Source organism: Phocoena phocoena, chromosome 17 (assembly GCF_963924675.1).
Source record: "Phocoena phocoena chromosome 17, mPhoPho1.1, whole genome shotgun sequence".
NCBI lineage: Eukaryota > Metazoa > Chordata > Mammalia > Artiodactyla > Phocoenidae > Phocoena > Phocoena phocoena.
Window position 1 is genome coordinate 19,728,897 of NC_089235.1, and position 27,485 is coordinate 19,756,381.

At 34.2% G+C, this 27,485-nt stretch overlaps 1 protein-coding gene across 1 annotated transcript; it reads left to right on the forward strand.

Moving 5' to 3' along the window:
- Positions 1-24,106, forward strand: HNF4G (hepatocyte nuclear factor 4 gamma). Its single transcript, XM_065895051.1, has 10 exons — positions 1-136; positions 3,176-3,347; positions 6,657-6,751; positions 9,664-9,770; positions 11,325-11,480; positions 15,317-15,404; positions 17,459-17,611; positions 17,740-17,976; positions 18,932-19,054; positions 23,985-24,106. The coding sequence occupies exons 1-10, from the start codon at positions 1-3 to the stop codon at positions 24,104-24,106; spliced, it is 1,389 nt and encodes a 462-aa protein (XP_065751123.1).
- The last annotated feature ends 3,379 nt before the right edge of the window (positions 24,107-27,485 follow it).

Genomic DNA, 27,485 nt, shown 5'->3' on the forward strand with positions numbered 1-27,485 from the left:
ATGTGTGTATCTAAATCAATGATGAGGGTATCGGAACCGATACTGGACATGGAGATGGCAAATTACAGTGAAGTTTTGGACCCAACTTACACAACTTTGGAGTTTGAAACTATGCAGATTCTGTATAATTCAAATGGTGAGTTCTCATCTGCTTGTAGATAAAAAAGAAAAGTAAGTATAATGAGAGCAGGAAAACTGAGCTTCCCAGGTGGTGGTTCTGTGTGTTTTATTGCTGGAGAATTCGGGGCTTGTTTTTTAAGGCCACAAATCTGAGGCTTTTGCACTTCATCACAAATTTTAAATTAATAATGCTATGGCTATCTTATGTTTGAGATAGAAAAAGCTTAGCTATGCATAATAAAGTAACCTCGGAATTCTGTCATGGGCCACTTAGATAGAAAGAGTAGTTTCAGCAGTTATTTTATTTACTGTAAATCACAGTAATGAGTAATATTGGCAGGTTGGCTGTAAAGTATATTTTCTATGCAACATTTAAAATGACATATGGAAAATTGTCCTGAGAACACTGGAGATTTTTACTGGTTGCCTTCTTTCATTATTCCAGTTCTCAACTGCTGCTGATGAGAAACTGTGTTTAACATTACTATCAAGTTTTTGCATTGAACACAAATATGAAAAGAAATAAGGGTTTATATTATAACTGCACTTGACAAGCTAATGTTTAGCCTCACAAAGCTCTTGGTATTTATCTACTGTAACATTTTAACTTTAAATAAGACATGACATGTTTAGGGCTCATGTCTTTATAGAATACAGTTTACTACTGACTTTGAATTTAGATACTTTTTCATGTAAAAATTTTGTCCAAGATCAGTTATAATTGTTAGAACTCATAAAATCTGCAAATTATGTATGCTTTGGAAAATTCTGTGTGTGTGTGTGTGTGTGTGTTTAGCTCAGGACTGAGAATATATCTTGTACTCAGGATATCTTAACGTTCTACTATGCTGTACAATTTCAGTGACTGCTATAGCTGTAATATTTGCAATAAACAACAATAATTTATTAGTGGGAAGATTTCTAAACATTTTCAGAAGATGAATTCTGAAATTTTAACACAAAGGGGTTAAAATCAATTGACAGTGCCTCTATCAGGAAGTCACTATTTTTAATCCTTATGTTTAGATTTGACTAAGGTATTTAATAAAGTATTTACCTCAATAGACTCATGAATTTTTTAAAGGCTATAGATTACTAAATAGTAGGGACAGATTTATCATAAATATTTACTAAAACAACTGACTTATATGGCTATTTCCAAAGTGTTGTCTAACTTGTTTTCTTGTAATAATATGTAAATTCTTGTTAATAATATGTAAGTATGACATTAAACTGGAAGCAAGAGTTGAATATTTTTTTTGTTTCCATATAATCTTCCAGAACACAGTCAATCCTTAACACTTCTGCCATATTTCTAATATCTATTTTGTTTATGTTATCAAAAGAAAAATTACTAGCATTTAAATTCTAAAATGTCACATGATTACCCTTAAGCATATTCTCACTGAAGATTTTTGTAACTTTATGAAGTTATATATGACAATATTTGTCAACTCAGAAGTATTAGTAAGTAGAATACATATATTGTCACAGAATGTAATTTGGACATAACAGTCTTTGATTTTATCCTTTTTATATTGGAAATATAATTAATTGTTATTATATTTACATTATTATATAATTTATTATTAATTAAAGTGTATAATATATTCTTATTTATTTAATATCTTTTGAGTACATAGATAATTGTAAAGGTGTAGTAAACAATATTAACTAATTTAAGAAATATTTAAGTAAAAATATCGATGTGGATTTTTTGAAGCGTCTTTCTTCAAAACAATTACTTCTCACTTTATGGAAGGCGTAGTTCTAAGAGCTGGAAGGCAGAGGGGTGACTAAGACAGATAAATCCTCTGACATCATGAAGTTTTTATTCTATGTGGAAAGATGGATAATAAATGAACAGACCAAAGCATATTATAATTTTAGAAAATGAAGTGGTTAGTTTAAAATATAAGCAGGGTACTAGGTTCTACTTGAAGGGCAAATGAGAGATGACTCTTTTGGATGTGTGTTTACAGAATGTTTCACAGAACATGTGAGATTTGAGCAGAAACTGGGTAGCCAGCTCATAGAAATTCTTGAGGAAGAGCTTCCCTTCCAGGCAGAAGGGTTAGCAAGTATAAAGGCTCTGAGATGGGAACAGAATTCAAGGAGAAAAAAAAAAAAAAAAGAGGCAACATTACTAGAGACTAGTGAACAGGATGAAAAGTAGTGCCAGATAATGGGATCAGAGAGATGGGAGGGGAACCTTTTCACTCTGGGCTCTACAGGCCATGGGAATATGTGTAGGCTTTATTTTGTATCTAAGGGTTGGATGCAGAAGGCTAATGTGATGTGAATTTCTTATGCCAAGAGCACATTGCCGGCTTTCTGATAATAAACAGTAGGGGAACCAGGGTGGAAGTATTCGAGAAATTAGGTAGGAAGCTATTGCAATAATCCAGGGAAAAGATTATGTTCGATTGCATAAGGGTGGCCATGGTAAAAGGCTGAAAAGGTGTGGATTCGTTATGTATTTTAAATACAACTCGTGGATTGGATGTGAGCAACGAAGGCGAGAATTCAGTAAAGGCCAGATTATTGGCCTTAGGTACCAGATGGTACCACTGACTGACTAGGGAAGACTGAAGGAAGAACAAGTTCTAGGAGAAAAAAAAAAAAATCAGAGTTCTATTTTTGATACATTAATTTGAAATTCTTATTAAACTCCAAAGTGAAGTTGTTCAGTAGGTATTTGGGCATTTCAGACTGATACCCGTGGGAGACATCGGGCCTAGAAATAAAATGTGGGGCTTTTTCATTATACAGATGATATTTAATATCATGGGACTGGATGAGCTTCCCTAGGGAAAGGGTATAGTTGAGGGACTGAGCCCTATGGTATACCAAATTTTAATCCTCCAAATACGAGTGGGGAGTTTGGAACGGAGACTGGCAGAAACAGCCAGTGGATAAAAAGAGAGCACTGGTGTGGAGCTTCCAAGAAGCTGAGGAAGGGACTATTTCCCTCTCATGAATAATTAGTAGGCCAATTTATGTAAGAAATACTCAGTACTAACTTGCACTCTACCACTTTGTCTTTCTTTAACAGATAGTTCTGTCCCAGAGACAACAAGTATGAATACCACAGATAATGGTGTCAACTGTCTATGTGCTATATGTGGGGACAGAGCGACAGGAAAGCACTATGGCGCCTCCAGCTGTGACGGGTGCAAGGGCTTCTTCAGACGCAGTATCCGCAAGAGTCACGTTTATTCCTGCAGGTACTTGAAATGCTCCTTCCCAGAAGGAGATCTTTAGAGGTGTTTCAAAATGCCATGCAAGAAGTATGGGCATAAAATTCAGAGCTTTCAAATTTCTGTAACTCTAAGAACAAAATTTATAAGCGACGTGAAAAGTGAGGATGTGTGGGTGTGTATACACATGCAGTCACACGGGTGGTTCTTTTTTATGAAACATCTTAGACTTATAAAATGTATACTAAAAAATCCCCATGCTTACCACCCTGTTTAGACCAATATAATTGAAGCCTCCAGTGAACACCTCCCCTATCACTTTCTCTTTCTCCCCTCTCTCCCAGAGGTAAATACCATCTGAAATTTGGTGTTTGTCTTTTCCTTGTGTTTCTTTATCGTTTCTCCACGTGTTCATATACCAAGAGCCATATGTAAATCTGTATTTAAATGGTTTCACAATACGTTTACGTTTCTGCATATTGCTTATCTTTTTAGCGTCATCACATCCTGAGTCTTGGAACAAAATTATAAAAAGGCAGATGATTTTGGTAGCTTGTTGATGTTACTGAATAAAATGAAATTTTCAGCTCTAAAGTTTTAGATGTATTTCTCGTGCCACAATTTTGTAATTGAATTTAATGTTTGTCTAAAATGTATTTATATTTTATGTATCACACATTTCTAGTAGGCTTTTTTAAAAAAAAGTCAACATCATAGCATGATTTAGGGTTAGATATTTCCCTTTGAGTGTTCAGAATGACAGTTCTTGAATACAGATTATATCTGTGTTAAATATGGGTTATTAAAAAATGGCTGACTTTAACAGAAAAATATCTGTGTGTGCTCTGTCTCTGAAAGTCATGTGTAGGATTGTTAAGGTGTTTTAGGTACAAGATGGATGTTTGGGAAGAAGTTAACTCTCTTATAATATGATGCCATTTGACTTCTAGGGATGTGGGAAAAGTTAAGCTAGTGTTCTCTAGTAATTTTTTTAGGAGAGCTTAAAGTAGGTATAAAAATCTAAATCATCCACTTTAAAACCTTCTTGGTAAACGAAAAAGAGTATGTTCTTGCTTTTATATACAGCCAGACTTGAGAGGTGTAAAGTAATCAAGCAGATTTCCTTCATCCAAAGCATTTTCTCTATGATTACATCAAATATTGAGTGCTTCTAAAAGATTAATAACTAAAATACATACAAAATAACATGTAAACAATACTTTTTACAATTTTTAAGTTATGTGAAATAAAACTTATATGTATATGAAAAATGACCATCCAAGCAACTAAATCCAACAGCAACTTTTTTTTAATTTAATTTTTTACTTTATGTTGGACCATAGTCGATTTACAATGTTGTGTTAGTTTCAGGTGTACAGAAAAGTGAATCAGTTATACATATACATATACCTGTTCTTTTTCAGATTCTTTTTCCATAGAGGTTATTACAGAATATTGAGTTGAACACCCCAAGAAGAACTTTTAAGAGTCAGAGAATGTCAGCACACAGAGCTTTCAAGATTTCCACCCTTCCTGTATGAGAAAAGTGGGAAAGAAACGTTCCCATAACAAATTTTGGAAATGTAAAAACTATTCCAACGACATGTATGGCTTTACTCCTCCCACCTTCCCATCATGAATACTGCTGCCAACTTAGCTTTCTTTACATGTATTGGTATTAAGCAAATGCCATGATTTTCCATTTGGAAAATATTATATTGATGTAAGTTTAGGGGCAAAAAGGTTTTTTAAGCTCAGGTTTTGCTGATCTCATAGTCTTTTAAGTATGCTCAGTTAACAGCCTGTGACGGCAAGTTTTCCCTATTTTACAATTGTGGGTTAACTTGGAAAGTTAAATAATATTTTCAAGTTCTATAGACAGTGAATGTTGACGTGGGAATCAAGGTCAGGTCTAATTCCAGAGACTGTACTTTTTTTTTTCTTTTAGTATGCAATTCATTTTTTTATTATATTTACAGAGTTGTACAATCATCACTACGTTCAATTTAGAATATTTCACCGTCCTATAAAGAAACCTCTTAGTACCCTTTAGTAGTCACTCCTCATTCCCCCCAACTCCCTCCCCACCAATATGAGGTAACTACTAATCTACTTTCTGTCTCTATAGATTTGCCTTTTTTTCTCTTTTTTTTGCGGTACGCGGGCCTCTCACCGTTGTGGCCTCTCCCCCGTTGAGGAGCACAGGCTCCGGATGCACAGGCTCAGCAGCCATGGCTCACAGGCCCAGCCGCTCCGCGGCATGTGTGATCTTCCCGGACCGGGGCACGAACCCGTGTCCCCTGCGTCGGCAGGAGAACTCTCAACCACTGCGCCACCAGGGAAGCCCAGATTTGCCTCTTTTGCACATTTGACATAAACGAAATTACACAATATGTGACCTTTTTTGTCTGACTTCTTTCACTTAGAATAGTGTTTTCAAGGTTCATCCATGTTGTAGCATGTATCAGCGCTTCATTCTTATTTATTGCCAGGTGTAATATTCCATTGTGTGGGTACACCACACTTTGTTTATCTGTTCATCAGCTGATGGGCATTTGGGTTGTCCCCACTTTTTGGCTATTATGAATAATGCTGCTATGGACATTTGTGTATAAGTGTTTGTGTGAATATATGTTTTCATTTCTCTTGGCTGTATACCTAGGAGTGGAATTGCTGGGTCATTTGGTAACTCTTGTTTAACTTTGTGAAAAACTACCAAACTGTTTTCCTAAGCAGCCACATCATTTTGTATTATAAATAACAGTGTGTGAGAGGTCCAGTTTTTCCACAACCTCATCATTTGCTGTTGTCTGTTTTTTCTGATTATAGCCACTGTAGTGGGTGTGAAGTGGTACCTAATTTTTCAGAGACTCTACTCTTTATACTTTATTCAATTGCCTCTAGATATGTAATTTGGAATTTCGAGTAAACTCCAATTGGATATGATGTGAAATTAATAGAAAAATTTTTAAATAGAGAAAAGCATGAAAGTTCAGAAGAGTGAAGTTCCCCGTCACACTGAAATCATTTAGCAGTAAGCATTAGAATTTGTATGCCACAATTTTTAAACTAGGTTTGGCTTTCATGGCTCAAGATAGAAATGATCATGGATACTGGCCAAAAGTGAGATATCATTCAGTATTGTTTTATTAGAAAGACTGCATGAGAGGTGAGGCTTGTATTTTCATGTCGATCATGAGATTAGAAAAGTCATAGTTAATTGTTCTTATACATTCTTTCTGTTGATCTAAATTTGACTATACTTTTTAAAGTCTGTCTGCTTTTTTTGATAAATAACAGTTTTCTGCAAACTAATATATTTTTTTTGTGTTGTAGGTTCAGTCGGCAATGTGTTGTTGACAAAGACAAAAGGAATCAATGTAGATACTGTCGATTAAGAAAGTGCTTTAGAGCAGGAATGAAAAAAGAAGGTAATAATATATAACATAATGATTATTAACATTATTGATGAAAAGTGTTATACACACATGTTCTCATTTAATCACAATAACCTTTACATGAGTTCTGATTATCCTCAGTGAAGAATCTGTGGTTCCTCGAGTTTAAGAATTTACTCAAGGACACTGATACCCACTGGTGAGTGGTAGAGCCAGTCTTTACCTGCTGACCGATCTGACATGTTCTATCCACTACTGCATAATCCCTGGCAAGAAAATTATTGTCTGAAAAAATATTCCAACGTCTTGTTCAAAAGCTAAATGGCAAACTATATTAATAGGATGCAATTATAAATGAATTTTAAATGGATTTTTCATTCTCAATAACAATTGAATATCTTTATTCATTTCATAAACATTAACTGAACATTGACTTTTCATGCATTCATTTATTTATTTAACAAATTTGTTGAGCACTGCTGCTCTCCAGACACTGTTGTGGGTGCTGAGGTTTCAGGAGTGAACATACTGAACAAAAAAATCCCCCGTCAGGGAGCTTCTATTCTATTCAAAGACAGAGACAGTGGACTAGATGCTCTATTTTAATGTGCACTAATTTCATTTTGAACATGTTAAATAATCTAATTATATTATCCTACGTTCTAACTATGGTTAATTTAGCAAAACAAACGTGCTCAGCACATTTAAGTGTTTGGCGGGGAAGAGCTGCTATACAATTTTCTGTTTATCATTTTGCCACATGCTTATCCCTATCACTATCACATACAAAGAGATATTTTTCAGAACTGTTGCATATATTATTTTTTTTTTTTTTGCGGTACGCGGGCCTCCCACTGCCGCGGCCCCTCCCGTTGCGGAGCACAGGCTCCGGACGCGCAGGCCCAGCGGCCATGGCCCACGGGCCCAGTCGCTCTGCGGCACGCGGGATCCTCCCGGACCGGGGCACGAACCCGCGACCCCTGCATCGGCAGGCGGACTCCCAACCACTGCGCCACCAGGGAAGCCCGCATATATTATTAAAACATTAAATTAGATATGTGAAAAATATCAAACCGATCTTAAACATAGTTTTCTTCTTTGTCACTCAGTATTTTCAAGAGACAAAAATTCCATTCATTTCGTTCAGTTGCTAGTCTCAGAAAAGAAGGCAAAATAAAGTTCACAAAGTTAAAGGACAAACACTTTCATTTCAACATGATTTATTTCTAGTGGCCTATTTGGTAGCTTATGGGATTAATTACATGCTTTGTCAATTATCTTCATTCATTTCTACTTGAACCTCTGCTTCACTCCTACCAATGTAAAAGCAAACCGTGATTCTACAATTCCGCTAAGAGTTTTACAGTCTGCTAAATAAAATTATTTTCAAAAACAGTGAAAGTATACCTTATACTGTTCATAGAATAATGTATTAATTTTTCCTAACTAGATTAGGAAGTAACTTTTAGCTTTCAAAGTAGATATATTTTTCTTATTTACACTAATAGCATAATATTAAGGTTAGTTAGATGGAAACGTATATAAATATGGTTTTATGTCCAAAAAGGTAGCTGCAAGATAATTACAAATGTTCACAATATCTTTTAGCATTTTTCTAAATATTGGTCATGTAAACGAAATTCATAAAAGCATAACTTACATTTTAATTTTTTTACCTCCATGTACACATTTCCAAATGAGTCATTTTAGTCTGAAAAGTCAATTTGCTAAAAAAAAAAAAAAAAAAAAAAAAAGGAGAGAGAGGAAGTAAGCTACCAGTAAATATGATTTAAAAATAAAATATTAATGATTCACTCTAACTAAAGATTACTCATTCTTAAAGGCAAGAAGTTTAATATTTTCTCTTTCAAATTAGTGGAGTTGATAGTTAATAGTAAGTTTGGTTAGATAGCAGATTTTGGCATAGAAATTGGTGAATTTCTTTAATAAAAGAATAATTACAGAAAAAAATTCTGATAGTTTAATGAATTATCTTTCCAGCAGAATTGGATAGAGCATTAGTGTAAATAATTTAGGGGCTACAGATTTTGTTTCCATTCTTTTTGGTTAAGAGAAGATAATTTTACCTTTTAAGGTTTGAAATCCAACTTTGATATCTGACTTCTATTCTATGTATTACAAGTATACAAATTCATACTAACCCTCTCCCTCTTCCTTATTTTTAAAAATTTAGTTTTCAATAAAAAATTTGGGGATACACTCTATTCTTTTTTTTCCTTTCTGAAACAAAGAGATCTCTTTCTTAGAAGACTTTCATATAAATACTTAATATTTCTTCATTGTTCCAAAATGTTGATATTCTAATCTCAATGTTCTCAAGAGAGACCCCTACATGCTGCAATTTTTGCCTTATTAATGTTTGTAAACTGTCCTGAGGACATTGTTTCATAAGAGATCATAGGATTGTGATCTGAAAATCACCTTAACTAAAATAAATTTACTTTCCATTTTTTCTAGTGTTTTAAAAGAAAAAGAAAAATGGGAGTTTCAAAATGTATGACTCATATTTTCTGACAGTGAATACACTCTTATCTTTGACCTGGTCAATCTCACAGGTTGTACTCTTCCTCTAGTTATCTTATGGTTTTATTAACTTTGAGAGAATGGAAAACCAACCTCGTAAAAATACAGCATGGCTGAACTGGCTGACCCAACACTTTCTAACATGAGTGCCATCATGAAGTCCCAAAAGGCAGTATTTTATGAACTGTAGTGACAAGCCTGGCTCTTTCTACTTTAAAAATGGTACAGAATGAAACATACCTTCAGTCATACTTTTCTCCCTGCCTCAAGCACCCCTCTCCAAGGTCTTTTAGAGGCATCCCATTTCTCCTTTTATAGTAACATTGTTTTTACTTCAAACCGTATATTCTGAGATATATCGAAGAAAACCGACCAATAAATACTGTGATTTTCTCCCCTAGCTGTGCAAAACGAACGTGATAGAATAAGCACCAGAAGAAGCACATTTGATGGCAGCAACATCCCCTCCATTAACACACTGGCACAAGCAGAAGTTCGGTCTCGCCAGGTACTGCTGCATTACTGCTGCACCAGCATCCAGCCCTGTTTAATAGAGTCAGATGTTTATTTAGGCATAATACTAAAATGATTTAAGTTCATTCAAATGTGCTCATTACTATAATAAATTACACCTATGCAAATTGAAGAATTTTACTTTGAAAATATTAGTTGGACTGTTGACTCAATTTTAACTTTTCTTGGGCAAGTTCCTACTTTTTAAATGGAAAAATTAAACGCACTTCAGTCTGAGTGTTAAAAGTTTGTTTGCAAGGTTGATTTAAAATACTTAATGCATAGCACAATGCCCTGGGAGCAGTATCTTGTTTTACTGATTGAATCTGGAAATCAATTATCACAGCTTTGGGGGTGTTTAGTTGAGGCCTATCATTAGAGCTTCCTTCCTTGAAAATGACTTCTAGATTCAAGAACTCACCTTAACATCTGCTTTGGAAACAGGTATTTAAGGGAAGAACCAGAATTTAGAAAACACAGGAGAAACTTTATTATTTGAAATTTCTAGAATGAGGATATCAGTTCTCAAGTTAAAAATATAAGTGATTAGTTATATAAATAAAAGTAAATCACTTAAGAATCAAATAAAGAAACCTTTTGAAGAAAGTTTGTTTTACCATTGCCCATATTAGAAATGTTAATGGTATTTTTCTATTATAAAGCAAACAATGAAATAGCTATTAATCAGGTTCTATAACGAGTCAACGCGACTACTTTCATTTTTGATAACACAAGGGTAAATGATGAAGTTAACATCACCTTTATCATCATCATTACTTGAAGATTACTTGATGATCCTATAAAGTATTTCGAGAATGGCCTGAAAGGAACTGTGAGGAAATAGACATACACTGCAGAAAGACATGTACACACACACACACACATGTTCAAAAATTAAGTTTAGAAGAACTTTTAGAAAGTGATTTTTTTCAGCAGAAAGGCATTTGAACACTACTTATATCTTAGATAGTTCAAAATTATATATCATTTAAAAAATTTATCATTATACATTAAGATTTTCGACTTGCTGAGTCCAAGATTGGTTTCTTAACTTTATTTGGGTGGGCTTCCATTAAATGCAGCAACTTCTCATCTAAATCTTTTCTCCTCAGTTGGTAAACTTTATCCAATGGAAACTTTCCTCCCTAAATTACAACAAATTAAAAATGGGCTTTCTTAATGGAACTATCATCTTCAATTAAAAATAAAATCATACAACATAGTTCATGTGGATACTCCATAGCTCTTTGTATAGTCATTTTGAATTATGAAACTCCCTGAAAGTTGTGGTAACATATTTTACAGGTTTGGCCAGAAAATAAGATAGTACTCCCAGACCATGGTGCTGTGCAGTGAATGTTGTCAATTTAACTTGAATTGATAGGTATTTGATTTCTCAATTTTAAATGTTTAGTATATTTCAAGATACTGTGACAATGATAGTGCCCACTTCAATGGGGCTTACTTATCGCAGTTGTGGAAAAAAGAGAAGTAGTGGTCTTGTGTTATGTTCAGTGATGAATTAATATAATGTTCTTCTTAATGCTAGATCTCAGTCTCAAGCCCTGGTGTGAGCACTGACATAAATATTAAGAAAATTGCCAGTATTGGTGATGTCTGTGAATCCATGAAACAGCAGCTCTTAGTCTTGGTGGAATGGGCTAAATATATTCCTGCCTTTTGTGAGTTACCACTGGATGATCAGGTATAATTTAAAGAGATTATGAATGCTTTAAAAAAATGTTTTTTGAACTTTGCTAAGTTTTTCAGTTCTTTTAATTATATTTATAGTAGATTTACTATATTGGACAAAGGTTAAATTATCTGAGAGAAAGATTGGTTTTCTTGTTCATTCTCCTTGAAGTTAAACAGTCTACTGAGAGACAGACTGTTTAAATTCTATTTTAGGGGTCTTACAAATTTATTGATAGGATGAGGGTTGATCAAGCCTATGTTCTTCCCTCCTGAGGTTTAAAAAGCTTAAGTAAGGGAGAAAGACAGGTAGTAGATAACTGCCACTGTGAGATAAAGTATTGGAAGAATAAATGTCTGGAAGGCAAATGGTACCCCACTGTGTGTTAGTGTTTACTAAACGTGCATATAAAATTCTTCAGAAATACCAGGCCACTTCTAGACAGAAACCACACAGGTTGTGTTGGTGTCTTTGTAGGCACTTTTATGCACTTAACATATAAAATTGTGCCTTTCATGTTGTCAGCTTTATTCTAGCATTTACTGTATAAAAAGTATAAATCTGGTAAAAAAAAAAACTGTAGAATTGTGTTCTGAAATCTACTGAAAATAGGATTCAGAGGTAGTGATCTTTTCCTAATATAGACATTTTCATACTTTGTCATATGTATATTAAGATATTTTAGTTAATAGCTAAAAGTTCACTTTCCAATATGTTTAAAGAAGTAGCTAAGATACTTGTCTCTACCTTTCACAGTTTATGAACTCTAATTTTCCCCAGACTTTCTGCAAGGTTATGCACATTGGAGTTTGTCTGATAAATTAACCTGTAAGCAACCTTCAAGTTTATCCATTTTATATTTATTATTACATTATTTATTGTAAATGTAAACATACTGGAAAGTACTGCCATTTAATCAATGTTAACAGGTCTATAAACCTTGACTATTCTAGAGGGAGGGGGAAACTGCTAGTTACCCATAAAAATGACCAGCAGTAGGGGCACTGATGAGACTTAATCTGACTTTTTCTTTAAACCTGCAGAATTGTAACAGAACTTAGTGGCTAAAATACGACTTGAACGTTAAAAAAATTAGCTGATCTCATTTCTCAAGTGACCTTACACTTCAGATTATCAACATACTATATTCAAATCAGTTAAAAAAAAAGTATATCAATATAATATAATGTTTTAATTACTAGCATCAAATATATAAGTTCTAAAAAATTGAGATATTTGATATTTTGAATTATCTCAAGGAGCTTAACTCACCAGCAGTCTAACGTTTTGATGTCTTGAAGTAAATAAAATATTTAGGTTCTTTAAAATGAACCAAGGGAAAAGGAATGCTGAACACCTTTGTAAAAAGTTTTTACCTGTATAGTCTTGAAATATTTTTAAAGAGTTCTTACCTGAAATCAATCTGCTTTTTATATTCACTGTTTCTAATAAAGCAATCCACTTTCTTAACAAAAAAAAAGTAGTTAAGAAGTTTAATGTTCTAATTAGTCTATAAAGATTAGATTATTAGTTTCAGATTCATTTTTAACTCTTCTAAGTAGTATATAATATTCTGTAGATGTAAATAATTTGAAAATTTCCAGTTCCCCCAGGTTAAATAAACCATGATATATAATATAACCAGTGTCTATTTTTATACCCTCTGACCAATGCTCTTTATCACTGATAAACAAAGACAAAGAAACAATCAAAGGGAAAAGTACATGATTGTTTAAAAATCAAAGAAGGGCAATATATATATATAACCAGAAAATAAGTGATCACAGAAAGTTAGCAGTTATATTTCTAGGAGAGCATTTCACCTGGTTACAAAAAGAAAATACTGTGAAATCTGAAATCATTCTTAAAATGTTCTGTAACTCCCTTCCTGGTATGAGTCATGGTTGTGGACATATCATAAAGATAGCTTGGCTCAGAAGGTTATTTCAGAGTGAATAATGCTAAGTTGCTAAAACTTACTTGTCTCACCCCAAGCCATATAAGTAGCGTTATGCTATTTATCAGTTTTATATTTTTATTACCACTCTTTTTTTAAAAAAAGTTGCTGACATGTATTAAGACAATGATTTAAAATTGGGAAATTGAAATCCTGTAACTTGTCAATAATAGTTTTCATTTACTAACTGACACTTTAATATAACATTAATAGCCATGGATTGGTGAATGTCTATTATGGATAAGGCACTCGGGCTTCAAATGCATTATATATTACATTATTTTATTTAATACTCTCGGGAGCTCTGCGGCATAAGTTTTATAATCTCTTTAAAAACTTAACAGCTTTTAAAACTGAACCATATATCAGTTAAATTCACTCAGTGTATTCATCAAACAAATACTTCTTAGGATTACTGTTCAGTTTTAGGAACTGTGAGTATCCGGCAGTAAAAATACAGATTACATCACTATTCTCATAAAATTTGCATTCTATTTGGGAGACGCAGACGATAAAAATATACAGATAATGAGTAAGTTAATTCTAGGTGGGGAAGAGTTCTATAAAATGAAATGGGATGAGTTGTTGGAGAATGACTGGGAGTGGAGTGGTAGCAGATCTTTTAAATTGGGGATTAAGGAAGATTTTTCTTGAGACCTGAGTGGCAAGGGGCTAAGCATGTCAAGATCTGAGGAGAAAGCCCTCTGGGTACAGGAAAGGCAAGTTCAAAGGCTCTGAAGCAGGCAGGCATAGTGTGCCTGGAGAAAAGTGAGCAAAGGATGTTGTAAGATGAAACCAGGGACGTGGGCAGGGGGGCAAAAGCATTGAGCCATAACCTCATGGTAGGCCATGGTTGAGGTTTTTGGGTTTTATTCTAAGAACAGTAAGAAACCAGTGAAGAGTTTTTAGCAGAGGAGTGATATTAAGTGATTATTATTATTACAAGATATCATCGTAGAAGCTCTGGCAAGAAGGACTTAGGATGGAGGAACCAGAAAGGAAGCAGGAATACCTAGTAGCTCTTTGGAGTGTATTTTGGTGGGCCAGGCGAAGAATGACCAAGGCTTGGCCAGGGGCCGTAGCAATGGAGAAGCAACACTAGGATTTGCTGTACAATGAGAGAGGGATCCAAATAGACCCTTGTTTTTGGTGTGAAAAAGCATTTGGATGATGGTGCCATTTACTAAGGAGATGAAGATGTTGGAGAAGCATTACTTTGATGTGTTAAATTTGAAATGCTTCCTAGTCTTCCTACTGGTGATATTCAGCAGGCAATGGCGCTCCTTTGAGAGCTTAGTGCAGAGTTAAAGGTTCAATCTAGAAAGTGTCAGAACCCAGATCCCCCATACTCATTTCGCTACATCACCAATCTTTGTTTTCCTTTTGTTTATTCAGTTGATTATGTATAAGAGATCTTGTTTTACATATATTTTCTCCTTTAGTCCTCATAGCTACACTTTCAGATTTTTATCACTATCTCCATTTGATAGATGAAAACAAATGAGTCCCAAACATACTGGTGGTCAGCTAACCCAAGGTTAAAGAGGAGTAAGTGGCCAAGCCGGAATTTGAACTCTGGTTTGTTTGACTCTATGCCCAAACATCATTCACTCCCAAACACTAAACTGTTCTGCTTTTCTTTTTCTTTTTCTGTGTTTTTTGCTGCCATTGTATTGACCTGTTAGTTTTAGAAATTTTGAAAAGTAAAACTCTGTTGATATGCTAAAAGTAGAAAAATGGAAGCCTTAATCATGGCAAGAATCTATGAATACTGTAGTTGTTAAAACAAAAAAAGTCCCAGTCTTAAAGAATACTAAGTTAATCAGGCTTATATAATCTTTTAATCATTATATTTTATAATTAATTGTTAAACTTGGAATTTTTCATTAAGGTGGCACTGTTGAGAGCTCACGCAGGGGAACATTTACTGCTTGGAGCTACAAAGAGATCCATGGTGTATAAAGATATTTTGCTTTTGGGTAAGGTTTTTTTTTTAATTTGAGAAAAAATTATGCATGCTCCATACTTCCATGGGGCCTATTCTGTATGTACCAGGCATTCATAGACACTGCCAAATGGTTCTGTCACTTCACAAATTGGACTCAGTTGGTCAGGTCCTCACTCAAGCCCTGTTTTTCCTTGCCGTTAATTCAGGGAAGTTCAGAGTGGATGTTCAGGGTGCACTAAGATTTAAAAATAAAAGATGTTGCTCAATAAACATAACATTGAGGTATGTTTAAATCATATCAGGACAAAGAGTTAGTGATTTGTGTCACCATCTTATGGAGTCCCACTGTTGTTTCATACACTCTCAGTGTCTACCTAATAATTATAGTATATATTATTTTATACTCTTCTAAGGAACGTGTTTATCTCCTATGATCTCATTGCCCATAATATGCTACAGAACCCCAAGTTAAAAAAAAAATTTTTGTGACAATGTCTGAAAAATTCTGAGAGTTAAAGAGCAGTGCTATAACACACAAAAGTAGGATGGTAGGTGGGATAAGACACAAAGGAAAAGCTTGTGTCTTCATTAAGGAAGTACCCTGATCCCCTACTTAATGTATAAAGTTAGGTTTCCTGTTGGGATATTTGAGATCCCTCTAATGTTTATAAGCTCCCTCCCTCTGGCTGTGTGAAATGATGATTAAATTGTCTTATTCCATTTTTGTGATAGATATTTTGTCCCAAATATAAACAAATTGAACATAATATCACAATAGCTAATATTTACTGAGGACTTAGTAGGTATGATGCATTGCTTTAAGTGCTTTACATGTTTATATATACACTCTCTCATTTAATCTTCACAATAACCCTGAGGGATATGTACTATTATTTTCAGCCTGTTTCGTAGGTGAAGAAATGAAGGCCAAGAAAACTTACCTAAGGTCACAAAGCAAGTAAGGGATAGAGCCAGGATTCTAAACCACATGATATGACTGCTTTTAAATTCTGTTAAACTTTCTCTTGCATTTTTAGTTCCCCTGCAATAGTGTTCTCATTATAAATCTGAATACAATATACATAGAAATCAAAACAGTTTTACTACATAGTTCTAAATTGTTTTACCCTAAATAATTAGGTACTTTAACTTTTCATAAGAAGAGCAGGGCTACACTTTTTGAATAATTTTTACATTATTATTATTACACATTATTATTTATACTGAAGATTGTCTTTGCCTGCAGTGAATGAAGTCAGAATATTCTGGTTTGTTGACTCTCAACCATTGCGCCACCAGGGAAGCCCTATTCTGTTTTTTATAAAACCAGAAAATAAAAATTTAGCAGCTATTTTAGGGGCTAAAATAAGCTTCCAATTTTCTAATGTTTTAGAAGCTATAATAGTATCATATTATAGCCCGAGACTTTCTAAGGTAGAATGCCTTTAGGGATTAGGTGGTCCAGTTCTCTGTCCAGTTTCTGAACTCCTTTGAATACAGCCCTGTAAAGTGATCATCCCGCCTCTACTTAAACAAGTCCAGGAAGAGAGAATTTACTATTTAATGAGGCAATTCATGAGAATATACATGCTAATTTTCAAAAATCAGCCTCGTCTACTTAGGCTTATTAAAATTGTGTCTCAGTAGTTGTTACATGTATATACACCTAGACCACTAAAGGAATGCCATTTTTAGTTCACTGTAAGCAAGAGAGATTCTTTAGGTTTTGTAATATGCTCATTAATGAGTAAAACACTAATAGATAACTGATATAGTGGAAAGCTAATCATTATATCTTGTTTCTCCCTTGTCAATAATTAGCTTGCTATTAGTCTGTACTTTAGTATTATCACAAGTGACCGAGGCTGTTAAAATGCATGTGATCATATTATCAATGTCATTGATCCTGTAAGTGTTCTAAAGTTTTTCTAACATAATTAACAATGTTCTTGAAAGAGGAAGTCCTATTCCTGTTTCTTCAAGGGAAGACCATTTAAAATATTGGTTTGTAAAAAATTAAGCAAAGTCTGACGATTTTGTGTGTGTGAGGAGGGTGATTATTTTATTTTATTTTTTTTTACCTAGGAAACAATTACATTATTCACCGCAACAGCAGTGAAGTTGAGATTAGCCGTGTGGCCAACCGGGTTCTAGACGAGCTGGTCCGACCATTTCAAGAAATTCAGATTGATGACAATGAATATGCTTGTTTGAAGGCAATTGTATTTTTTGATCCAGGTTTGTTTCCAAAGATCCATTAAAAATAATTGCAGTGAAAATTAAACTACTTTTTAAATACTAGAATATTTTCTGTTACACTCTAGTAAGGTTAAGTATTTAGATTGCCCTCTTTATTCCTTTATTAGATGCAAAAGGGCTAAGTGATCCAGTAAAGATTAAGAACATGCGGTTCCAAGTGCAGCTGAGTTTGGAGGACTACATCAACGACAGGCAGTACGACTCCCGGGGCAGGTTTGGGGAGCTGCTTCTACTCCTGCCCACGCTTCAGAGCATCACTTGGCAAATGATTGAGCAGATACAATTCATTAAACTTTTTGGGATGGTTAAAATCGACAACTTACTTCAGGAGATGTTACTGGGTGGTGAGTATATTTAAGAATTTCTATTTTATTTATTAACATCATACTACAGTACTTTAGAGCAACTTGACCTGTTTACCTTTTGTCCATGATGTAATGAACTCAGTATTTTATATTTAGAAAGCCTGCAAAACCCATTGGATGGGAACAGAAATACTTGAACACATTCAAACCTCCCCTCCATTTGTATTCACCTCCACCATCTTTACTCTACCCTGTCCCTCTTTCCTCAATTTTCAGATCCTCCCAAATATGGTAAATAGAACTATATCTCCTATTGTTAGTACTTCTTGGAGTATATTATATTTTTCTATGCCTTGACTCCTCTAAAAGCTCAAGGATATCGGAATTGCAACAAAACCAAAAAATATATATAGTAAATACTTTAAAAATAAACATTGTGCTCCTGAAGTAATTAACTGACACAACAGAATGAAAAGGGAAAAACGAGATTTCATTGCTGCAGTAGATGTCAGGAATAACCTAAGAAATCATTTATTTTGTATTCTGATCTAGATTAAATTTCCTTATAAAATCACTTTATTTTAATTTAGTATAATTTTAGTTTTCTAGTGCTTAATGTGTTTCTAATGATATCTTTCTGAAATAAAAGTTGTTTATGCTAGTAGGGTGATCCCAAATACTGTAAACTTAAGGTAAGTGATTCTTGGAATTGACTTAACAACAGGCAGCAAACCTAATGATTCCAGGAAACTGCACAGAAGGTCCATTATTAATATACAACATAATATGACACAACATTAATCTAACCAATGTACAGTGAAAGCTGACATTGTCTTTAACATGGCAGTGGCTCTATTAATTTATTTTTGAACTTCCAAAAAGCACTTTGCAAAAATAGCAATATTCAAGCTGTCAATCAAAACAATTGTTCCAAGGTAAACTTGCTGTTCCTGATTAAATATCACTAATGCAAGCATCTTTTTATCTTCTGTAGGTACTTCCAGTGAGGCTAACCATCTCCATCATCCAATGCACCCACATTTATCTCAAGATCCATTAACTGGACAAACTATACTTTTGGGTCCAATGTCAACACTGGTTCATACAGACCAGATCTGTAAGTATCTGGGCTACTTTTTTTTTTTTAGCAGTACGCAGACCTCTCACTGTTGCGGACTCTCCTGTTGCGGAGCGCAGGCTCCGGACGCGCAGGCTCAGCGGCCATGGCTCACAGGCCTAGCCGCTCCGCGACCTATGGGATCTTCCGGGACTGGGGCACGAACCCGTGTCCCCTGCATCGGCAGGCGGACTCTCAACCACTGCGCCACCAGGGAAGCCCCCTGGGCTACTTTTGAAACATAGTATTTCTTAAACTTAATTACCTGAGAAAAGGTGGAATTTGGGGGAAAGAATCTATTTGTGCCCAGAAATTATAAAATTGGATATAATTTCTTCTCCAAGATTTAATTGTGGGAGATTGTGAAGCAAGTCACTTATTCTTCTTAGGTATGAGTTTTCTCCCTAAAATGGAAATGTGAGTACTAAATCTTTCTTATTCATAGGTTTAGGAGCACAAAAGAACATACAGGATGTCCTAGCTTTGCCTGGTAGTACAGGACCATAAAAATGACTATACAAGGTGGAACCATGCAAAGGAATCTTAATAATCAACAGGAAAATTATGATTGCTTGTGACCTTTAAATACATTTGTCAAAACATCAAGAACTCTTTTAGCTATAGGTTATAAATGTATAGGGAACCTAAAAAAAATAGTAGTTTTAACTCTTAGTGTACCATAATTTAAAATATTAATAACACTGAGAATTAATGTGTTTTATCTTTTTGTAAAAAAATATGAAGAGTAGTTTAAACACTGCTTGCCATGTTCTCTTCTAATGACTTACAAGAGAAAGTGACCATCTTTGATGGATTTTACTCTTTTGGAAGTTTGGGTCAGTTTCCAACATTTTATCCTTTGCATTTTTAATGTCCTAAAATATCTCTGAGAATCCATTTGATGTGAAGTTTTTTGCCAGTTTCACTCCCTTTGGGACCTCTTCAACCTTTTCAGTGCAACTAGTTCCTCATTTCTGTTGACAAGCTTTCCTTCACTAAGTTCTTGGCTGAACTTTTAGGGACTCAAACAATGGTAGTGTCAACATTTCCATCGTCAGCTCTTTCTTCTATAACTCCCATTTATGTTCGATTTGAATTTCATTTCCAACATTATCACTTTTTGTTTCTTTACTGTACATTCTCCCCTTTTGGCCAATTCTCTTTTCAGTTGTCCATTTTTGCAAATTGTCATGTGGATTTGTCACTGAGAGGGAGACGAGGAGGCAACACAACTACACAGTTTGTTGTCAGTGTATGAACTGAAGGAAATATGTTCATTGAATAATCATGGACAGAATGAAGGATGTGATGTGATTGGTCACTGATCAAAATGCACATCTAATATTTTAGGTAATTATTTGTAGACTGAAGAGTTATCAGTGAAGTTTGTAACACAGTGAAGTTTGTGAGCTTATGCAATACTCACAGTTAATTAGAGTTAGCATGCTAACTGAAATTTGAATCATGTTTTCGAAAGACTGGTGCTATTTAACTAAGCTGTGATAACTGACATTCGTGTATATCATAATTGTGCCAAACGTGGGTTGCTTTGGAACTTTGGAACTAAAATGACTATATAAATACTAGGGATTGCTAGTAGATAGTTAATCTGATATTATTGCAGATTTAACACAAATTTTATTTTTATATGTCACATTGGAGATTAAAAAAAATCTCTATTTGACAAAAATATCTAGAATTAATTGCTTCTGAATTCATACTAATTAATTCCAGATTTACTTTTGATCTATTGCCTCTGAACACTAAACCAGCTACCTCACTGAGATGCCTTCAGTTATTGTCATATAATTATTATGGGTACCAGCATTGCCTACTGAATTTACAATTGCCCTTAATAACTAGCTACAATGTTGTTTTACCCAAATGTTCAGTGCAATGCAACAAAATTAAGTGAGTACCATTCCATCTGACTGCTACCTAGTGGTAGGGAGAGTAGAATCCACAGAAATGCATGCTATCTGCTGTTCTTTAGATACACACACTGGTAGATCTATGTGTAAATAGTGTATGAAACACAAAGTTCTTTGAGTATACGACAGAGGCAGAAATTAAATTGTTAGAAAAAAATACAAATGATGTATACTATAGCACATTTAATCTGTGGGTCCCAATGTAGTTGAAAGACATTAATTTGGGAACATTCTCTTCTGTTTTTTCCTTGAAGTACAGTTGATTTATGATGGTATATTGGTTTCAGATGTACAACATATTGATTCAATATTTTTATAGATTATATTCCGTTTAAAGTTATTGGTTATATTCCCTGTGTTGTACATCACATCCTTGTATCTTATACCTAGTAGTTTGTGCCTCTCAATCCCCTTCTTGTGTCTTCCCCTTCCCTCTCCCCAACTTCTTACAGGTAACCACTAGTTTGTTCTCTGTATCTATGAGTCTATTTCTGTTTTGTTATATTTATTCATTTGTTTTATTGTTTAGTTTCCACATATAAGTGAAAACATACAGTATTTGTCTTTCTCTGTTTGACTTATTTCACTATGCATAATACCCTACAGGTCCATCCAAGTTGTTGCAAGTGGCAAAATTCCATTCTTTTTTATGGCTGAGTAATATTCATATATATATAAATGATATATATATATATAAAATATATACTATTCAATATATATATAAATATATCTCTATATATTTTTTTCACATCTTCCTTGTCCATTCATCTGTTAATGGACACTTAGGTTGCTTCCATATCTTGGCTATTGTAAATAAAGCTGCTATGAACATTGAGGTGCATGTATCTTTTCAAATTAGCGTTTCTGTTTTCTTCAGATATATACCCAGGAGTGGAATTGCTGGATACTATGGAAGTTCTGGTTTTAATTTTTTGAGGAACCATACTGGGACCATTCTTGCAAAGCCGATGTTACCACTTTCATTTAATTAATAGTCTAGAGCAGAGAGAGGCAAGCCCAATACCATACCAAAGAGTCTATGAAGTTGTGTCTCTTAGAGATCAGTTATTCATAAACTTGGAAAATAAAACACATTAGCAACATATTGAACATTGTAGGTATCAACTGACAAGAAAGTTTAACAATTCTGCTGGTGGTTAAATCATTTACTTTCTTTTTTTTTTTTTTTTGGCGGTATGTGGGCCTCTCCCTGCTGTGACCTCTCCTCCCGTCGCGGAGCACAGGCTCCGGACACGCAGGCCCAGCAGCCATGGCCCACAGGCCCAGCTGCTCCGCGGCATGTGGGATCCTCCCAGACCGGGACACGAACCCACGTCCCCTGCACCGGCAGGCGGACTCCCAACCACTGCGCCACCAGGGAAGCACAATCGTTTACTTTTTATGTTTTAGATTTTTTTTTTTTTTTTTTTTTTTTTTTTTGGTGGTACGCGGGCCTCTCACTGTTGTGGCCTCTCCCGTTGCGGAGCACAGGCTCCGGACGCGCAGGCTCACCGGCCACGGCTCATGGGCCCAGCCGCTCTGCAGCATGTGGGATCTTCCTGGACTGGGGCACGAACCCATGTCCCCTGCGTTAGCAGGCAGACTCTCAACCACTGCGCCACCAGGGAAGCCCCCAATCGTTTACTTTTTAAATGCTAGCTTTGTAGTATTTTAAAAGCATGTTTGCTGACCCTAACCTTTTTAGAATCACATCATCACACTTTTTATTTTTATTTTCCCTCTCTCAACATAATATTTAAGAAATTCATTTGTAAGGGAAAATTTTGCTTTGCTTGTGCTCATTTGGAACAGTTTATATTTTACACAAAGCAAAATATTAAACACAAGCATACACATTTACATTATATGTGTATGTGTTATATATATAACACATTTATATTATGCACATACATATTTAAGTTCATGCATATTTTCTTGGTCTTTTAGAGCAGACTACTTGAGTGTTAGATCCATCCTAAATATCCAGGAATAATTTTTAAAGCAAATTTGGTAATTCTTTTGTCAATTAAATTACATCTAAAGACATTGTTTCTAAGTAACTGCTAATTCACACTTAATAATATAAAGTTAATATATTAAAGAAAACCAGGCAAAAAGGGACTGTTCTCATTTTGTATGGAATTTTTAAAAACTGTTTGGGAAAAAAAAAATCTAAGAAGTTTGCAATGCCTCAGTCTGATCATTAAACATTTTCTATTTGTTCTGTTAAATATACGGAATAATAATGTGAGTGCTAAAATATTTCAAGCTTTTAAAAATTATAGAATGGCTTCTAGATTATTTTGTAATATGGTTAAAATTTGTCGATAGAAAGAAATACTGTTATCGACAATGAAGTATTCAAACTGTAACTTATTTTTTTAAAATACTCAGTGCTCTTTGCATTGACAGGGAAGGGACCGCCAAGTGTATTTGTAATAGAATAACTTGGAAGTGACAAAGCCAGTATTTTTTAGATGCTTTTAACTACAACATAGATTTCAAAGCACTTGAAAAGTTATCTTACCTTAATTTTTTTATGTCATCTAATGTTTGAATTAGTAAAATCTAAACCAAATATGTTTTATTTTATGTGCTTTTTTGATTGCAATTTTGATTTACAATATAAAATTTATATTGTATAAAAAATATACAAAAACTAGCTTTCTGTTAATTCTTTTCATTTTAACTTTTTTTCTGCTGGGTTTATGAGAGAATCAGAGTTCATAAATGCTATTAAGAAAGTCAGAAGACACCTTAAAGTGACTGTCAAGATTTTTAAGTATGATTTAGTTTAATGCTAATTGGGACAGTAAGATGGGAGTGCATCTCCAATAGTATGTCAATGACCTGATAATGTATTATAATCACTACTTTATATATGATCTTTTAAAAACATATCCAAAATAAAGTAATGCATATTGGTGTCATGAAGGACTTAATGGGAGGGGCCAAGGTGACTGTCACCATTACATACAATTCTCTGATTCTTTTTTTAGCAACTCCAGAAACCCCACTTCCTTCCCCACCCCAAGGCTCTGGACAAGAACCGTACAAAATAGCTGCAAATCAAGCTTCAGTCATTTCACACCAGCCTCTCTCCAAACAGAAGCAATTGTGAGAATATGTTTACTTCTGAATGGCACTGCATAAATGTGAAAAGTTGTTGGTCTTGAAATATCTCAGGATAGCACTTTTGGCAAACTCTTAGCCAAGGCTTCTTCATGGTGCTGTTATAAGATGGTATCCTGTTTTCTTGTTTATATGCTCATTTTGTTTGTTGTTGCTATTGTTTAAAACCTTTAGATGCAACCAATGTATATCTGAGCTTCAATATGTTTATATAGTATAAACTTGTACTGTGCATGAACCAGTTGAATCTTATGTACTACTTTCATTTGTTGTCTTATTATTAATTTAAATCTGTAAATAATTGCTTATGGTGATGTGATGCAGAGCTAAGTATTCTTTTTTGACTGTGAACAGTAGATCAGAAATCCCAGATTAATATTAAATGAACCAAGTTTTTAAATAAATTTTAAACTTGCAAATTCAAAAAATAAATCAGTCAGTGTAGAATAGGGTATATTTCTTTGAAGAAAAATAACTTATGGGTATCCTGTGGCTAAGAAGTATCTTTTTGGCCCACAGTTAAATATGCCTATATAAAGTTTAGAAAATTATAAATAGACATTCCATAGATGACTGGGTATTCCTTGAAATCTGCCTATATTTGAAGAGGTATGTTAAAATAAAACATGTTAGTTTTATCAGTTAGGATACAGGTTAAACTGTAAAAAAGAAACTCTTAAAAGAGTGGCTCAACCAAGACAGACATTTATTTCCCTCTCCTAAAACAATCTAGAAGCAGACATCCATTGACTAGAACTTAGCCCATGCCCCCATCTTGTTCTCGGGAGGCTGGGAGTGTTAGGTAGAAAGCCTTGTGCCAACAAAAACTGTATATCACTGGGCTTCTGCTATCGGGAGACAAAGTAGCCATCTGTCACACACGTGTTGCCTCATTTAATCCTCAGAGCAACCCTGTAAGAGAGGTATTATTATCTTTCTCTTGTAAAGGGAAGAAACCTTTAGCTTAGGGGGTTTCAATAATGTAACCAAAGTTCATTAACCTAAAAAGTAGGAGAGCCATATTCAAGTCCAGGTCTGGTTTAAGGAGATTAAATCTTTGGTATAGAATGAAAATGTGAGCTTCTTACTGTGGTTTTTAAATATATACAATTGAGTGATGATTGAATATTATCCATTGTGTTACCTGTTGACACATATTTACATGTAAATAAGTATAAATTTGTTGCAACATGAATAAGAAACCACTTTTGTACTTTTAACGAATCTAAAATGTATAACAGGTAGGTTATGATGAAAGCAAAGACAAATTTAAATCAGTGGCTCAGCACATTTTCAAAAAATCCAGTGGACTGAGGAATGTAGCTCATTGGAGCCCAAAACTATTTGACAATTTGATATTATCTAAATCTGGAGCTCATTTAAAACAATTGACAGGCTGCCTCAAGAAACAGTGACGCCTCCCTCTCTCTTTCTCATTCACACACACACACACACACACACACACACACACACACACACTTCATTTGCTGAAGCAGGGGAAAACTGATTTAGTAATTATTAATGACATAAAAAGGGTTCTCCAAGCTGCAAGAGACTGAATTAAATGATTTTTACAGAACCTTTCAAAATTTCTATGATTATGATTTCATAGCCCCCCACTTACCCTGCAAATAAAAAGCTTGTGTTAACTGTAACTAACTTATTAACTCTTAAAAAGGAAAAATGATTACTTAGAAGCTATCATTGATTTAATAGAATCAATAAAATTCCTTGCAGAGCTGGTACCTGGAAACTGAAAAATATATCTTTGAGAGAGAGTGAGGACAGAAAAAAGAATTAACTCATTTTTTAAAAAAATTACGCTAGTATCTCTATTTCATGAATAAGAATGCTTTTGATTTTTATAAATGGAAATATATTTTGTAGTTTTCTGTTTAATTTTTTGTGTTGTTCTCTCAGAAGACATTAAAAAAATCTTTAGAATGTAAAACATATAATTCATTTTTAGTGAACCTTCTAACTTATCTGCATGTATTTACTAAACAGCCATGTTTTAGAAATTATTGCTAACAAATTTGTTTTAAATACTATGGTCAGGGAATGTGTAATATAATATTTTTGTATACTTAACTGCCAAAAATGCTGGACAAAGGGGAACTGAAGTTTTCAGCATATCTTCAAAATGTCGATAAGCAAAGTTATTGCTTTTATATAGCACAAACTTTTTTTCAGGTAATATAAAAGAATAATTTATTGTGAAATAATGATTCATTTTATAAATGTAAAATTATTTTTATAAATTTCATTGTTGAAAATCAAAAATTACTAGTTTTTTTAATGTTAAATTATAGTGAGATTAAAATGTTTCTAAACTGTGATACCATATTGTTTCACTGAACTTTCTAAATAAAAATTGAGAAAAAAAAAAAAAAACCTAAAATGTGGTCCTTCCTTAGTGTTCAAAAATGATTTCATAATTTTAGAGATACTGATAGTGTCTTTTATATTGTCACTTAAATTTACATAGAGTGTGCAAAATACTGGTCTTTAGAGGCCAGAGCGAAATTAATTAGCACATCTTCAAATAATTGTAGAGTGGGACACTGATTGAAGGAAGAGCCTCATATTTGCACTTTAATTATGTAGTTTTGCTTGAAAGTTTTGTCCCAATAATTAAAACAGATGCCCTAGGCTGACTTAAACACTGTACATAAATTTGGCATGTAAATTTTTTATTTTTTTATTTCGGTACGCGGACCTCTCACTGTTGTGGCCTCTCCCGTTGCGGAGCCCAGGCTCCAGACGTGCAGGCTCGGCGGCCATGGCTCACGGGCCCAGCCGCTCCGCGGCATGTGGGATCTTCCCGGACCGGGGCACGAACCCGCGTCCCCCGTATCGGCAGGCGGACTCTCAACCACTGCACCACCAGGGAAACCCTGGCATGTAAATTTTTAACCTAAATGTTTTAATTCCTGGTATCCTTCGTTCACATTTAAAGCTTCTTTGTACCATTTCTTATATTATTAAGACCAGTGATTTTATTTTTATAGAATTCTACTAGGTTTTATTTTATTTTCACTCTTATCAGGGTAACATGTATACGTCATTTAAAACACAAATTATACTTAAGGTGTAAATTGAAATCCTGCCGTCCTCCATCCCATCACTCCCCTGCTCTGCATGTACTGCTCTTTAGTAACTTTATTCAATTATTGCAGCTATTTTCGCTGATATTTTTCCCCAAGATTTGAAAGCACATGTTTTTTTAATCATATTTTGCAATTTTTTTTCATTTTTAGAGTCTCTTTGTATACAGACACTTCATCCTCACCACATTCTCCCGATTTCTTAAAAAAAATCAATATTTTTACTTAGTAGTCACGATTTAAATAATTTTCAAACCATCG

Coding starts and splice junctions, on each gene's coding strand:
- HNF4G (XM_065895051.1), top strand. CDS start 1: ATGTGTGTATCTAAATCAATGATGAGGGTATCGGAACCGATACTGGAC. Junction 3,348..6,656: donor AGTCACGTTTATTCCTGCAG/GTACTTGAAATG, acceptor TTTGTGTTGTAG/GTTCAGTCGGCAATGTGTTG. Junction 11,481..15,316: donor AGTTACCACTGGATGATCAG/GTATAATTTAAA, acceptor TTTTTCATTAAG/GTGGCACTGTTGAGAGCTCA.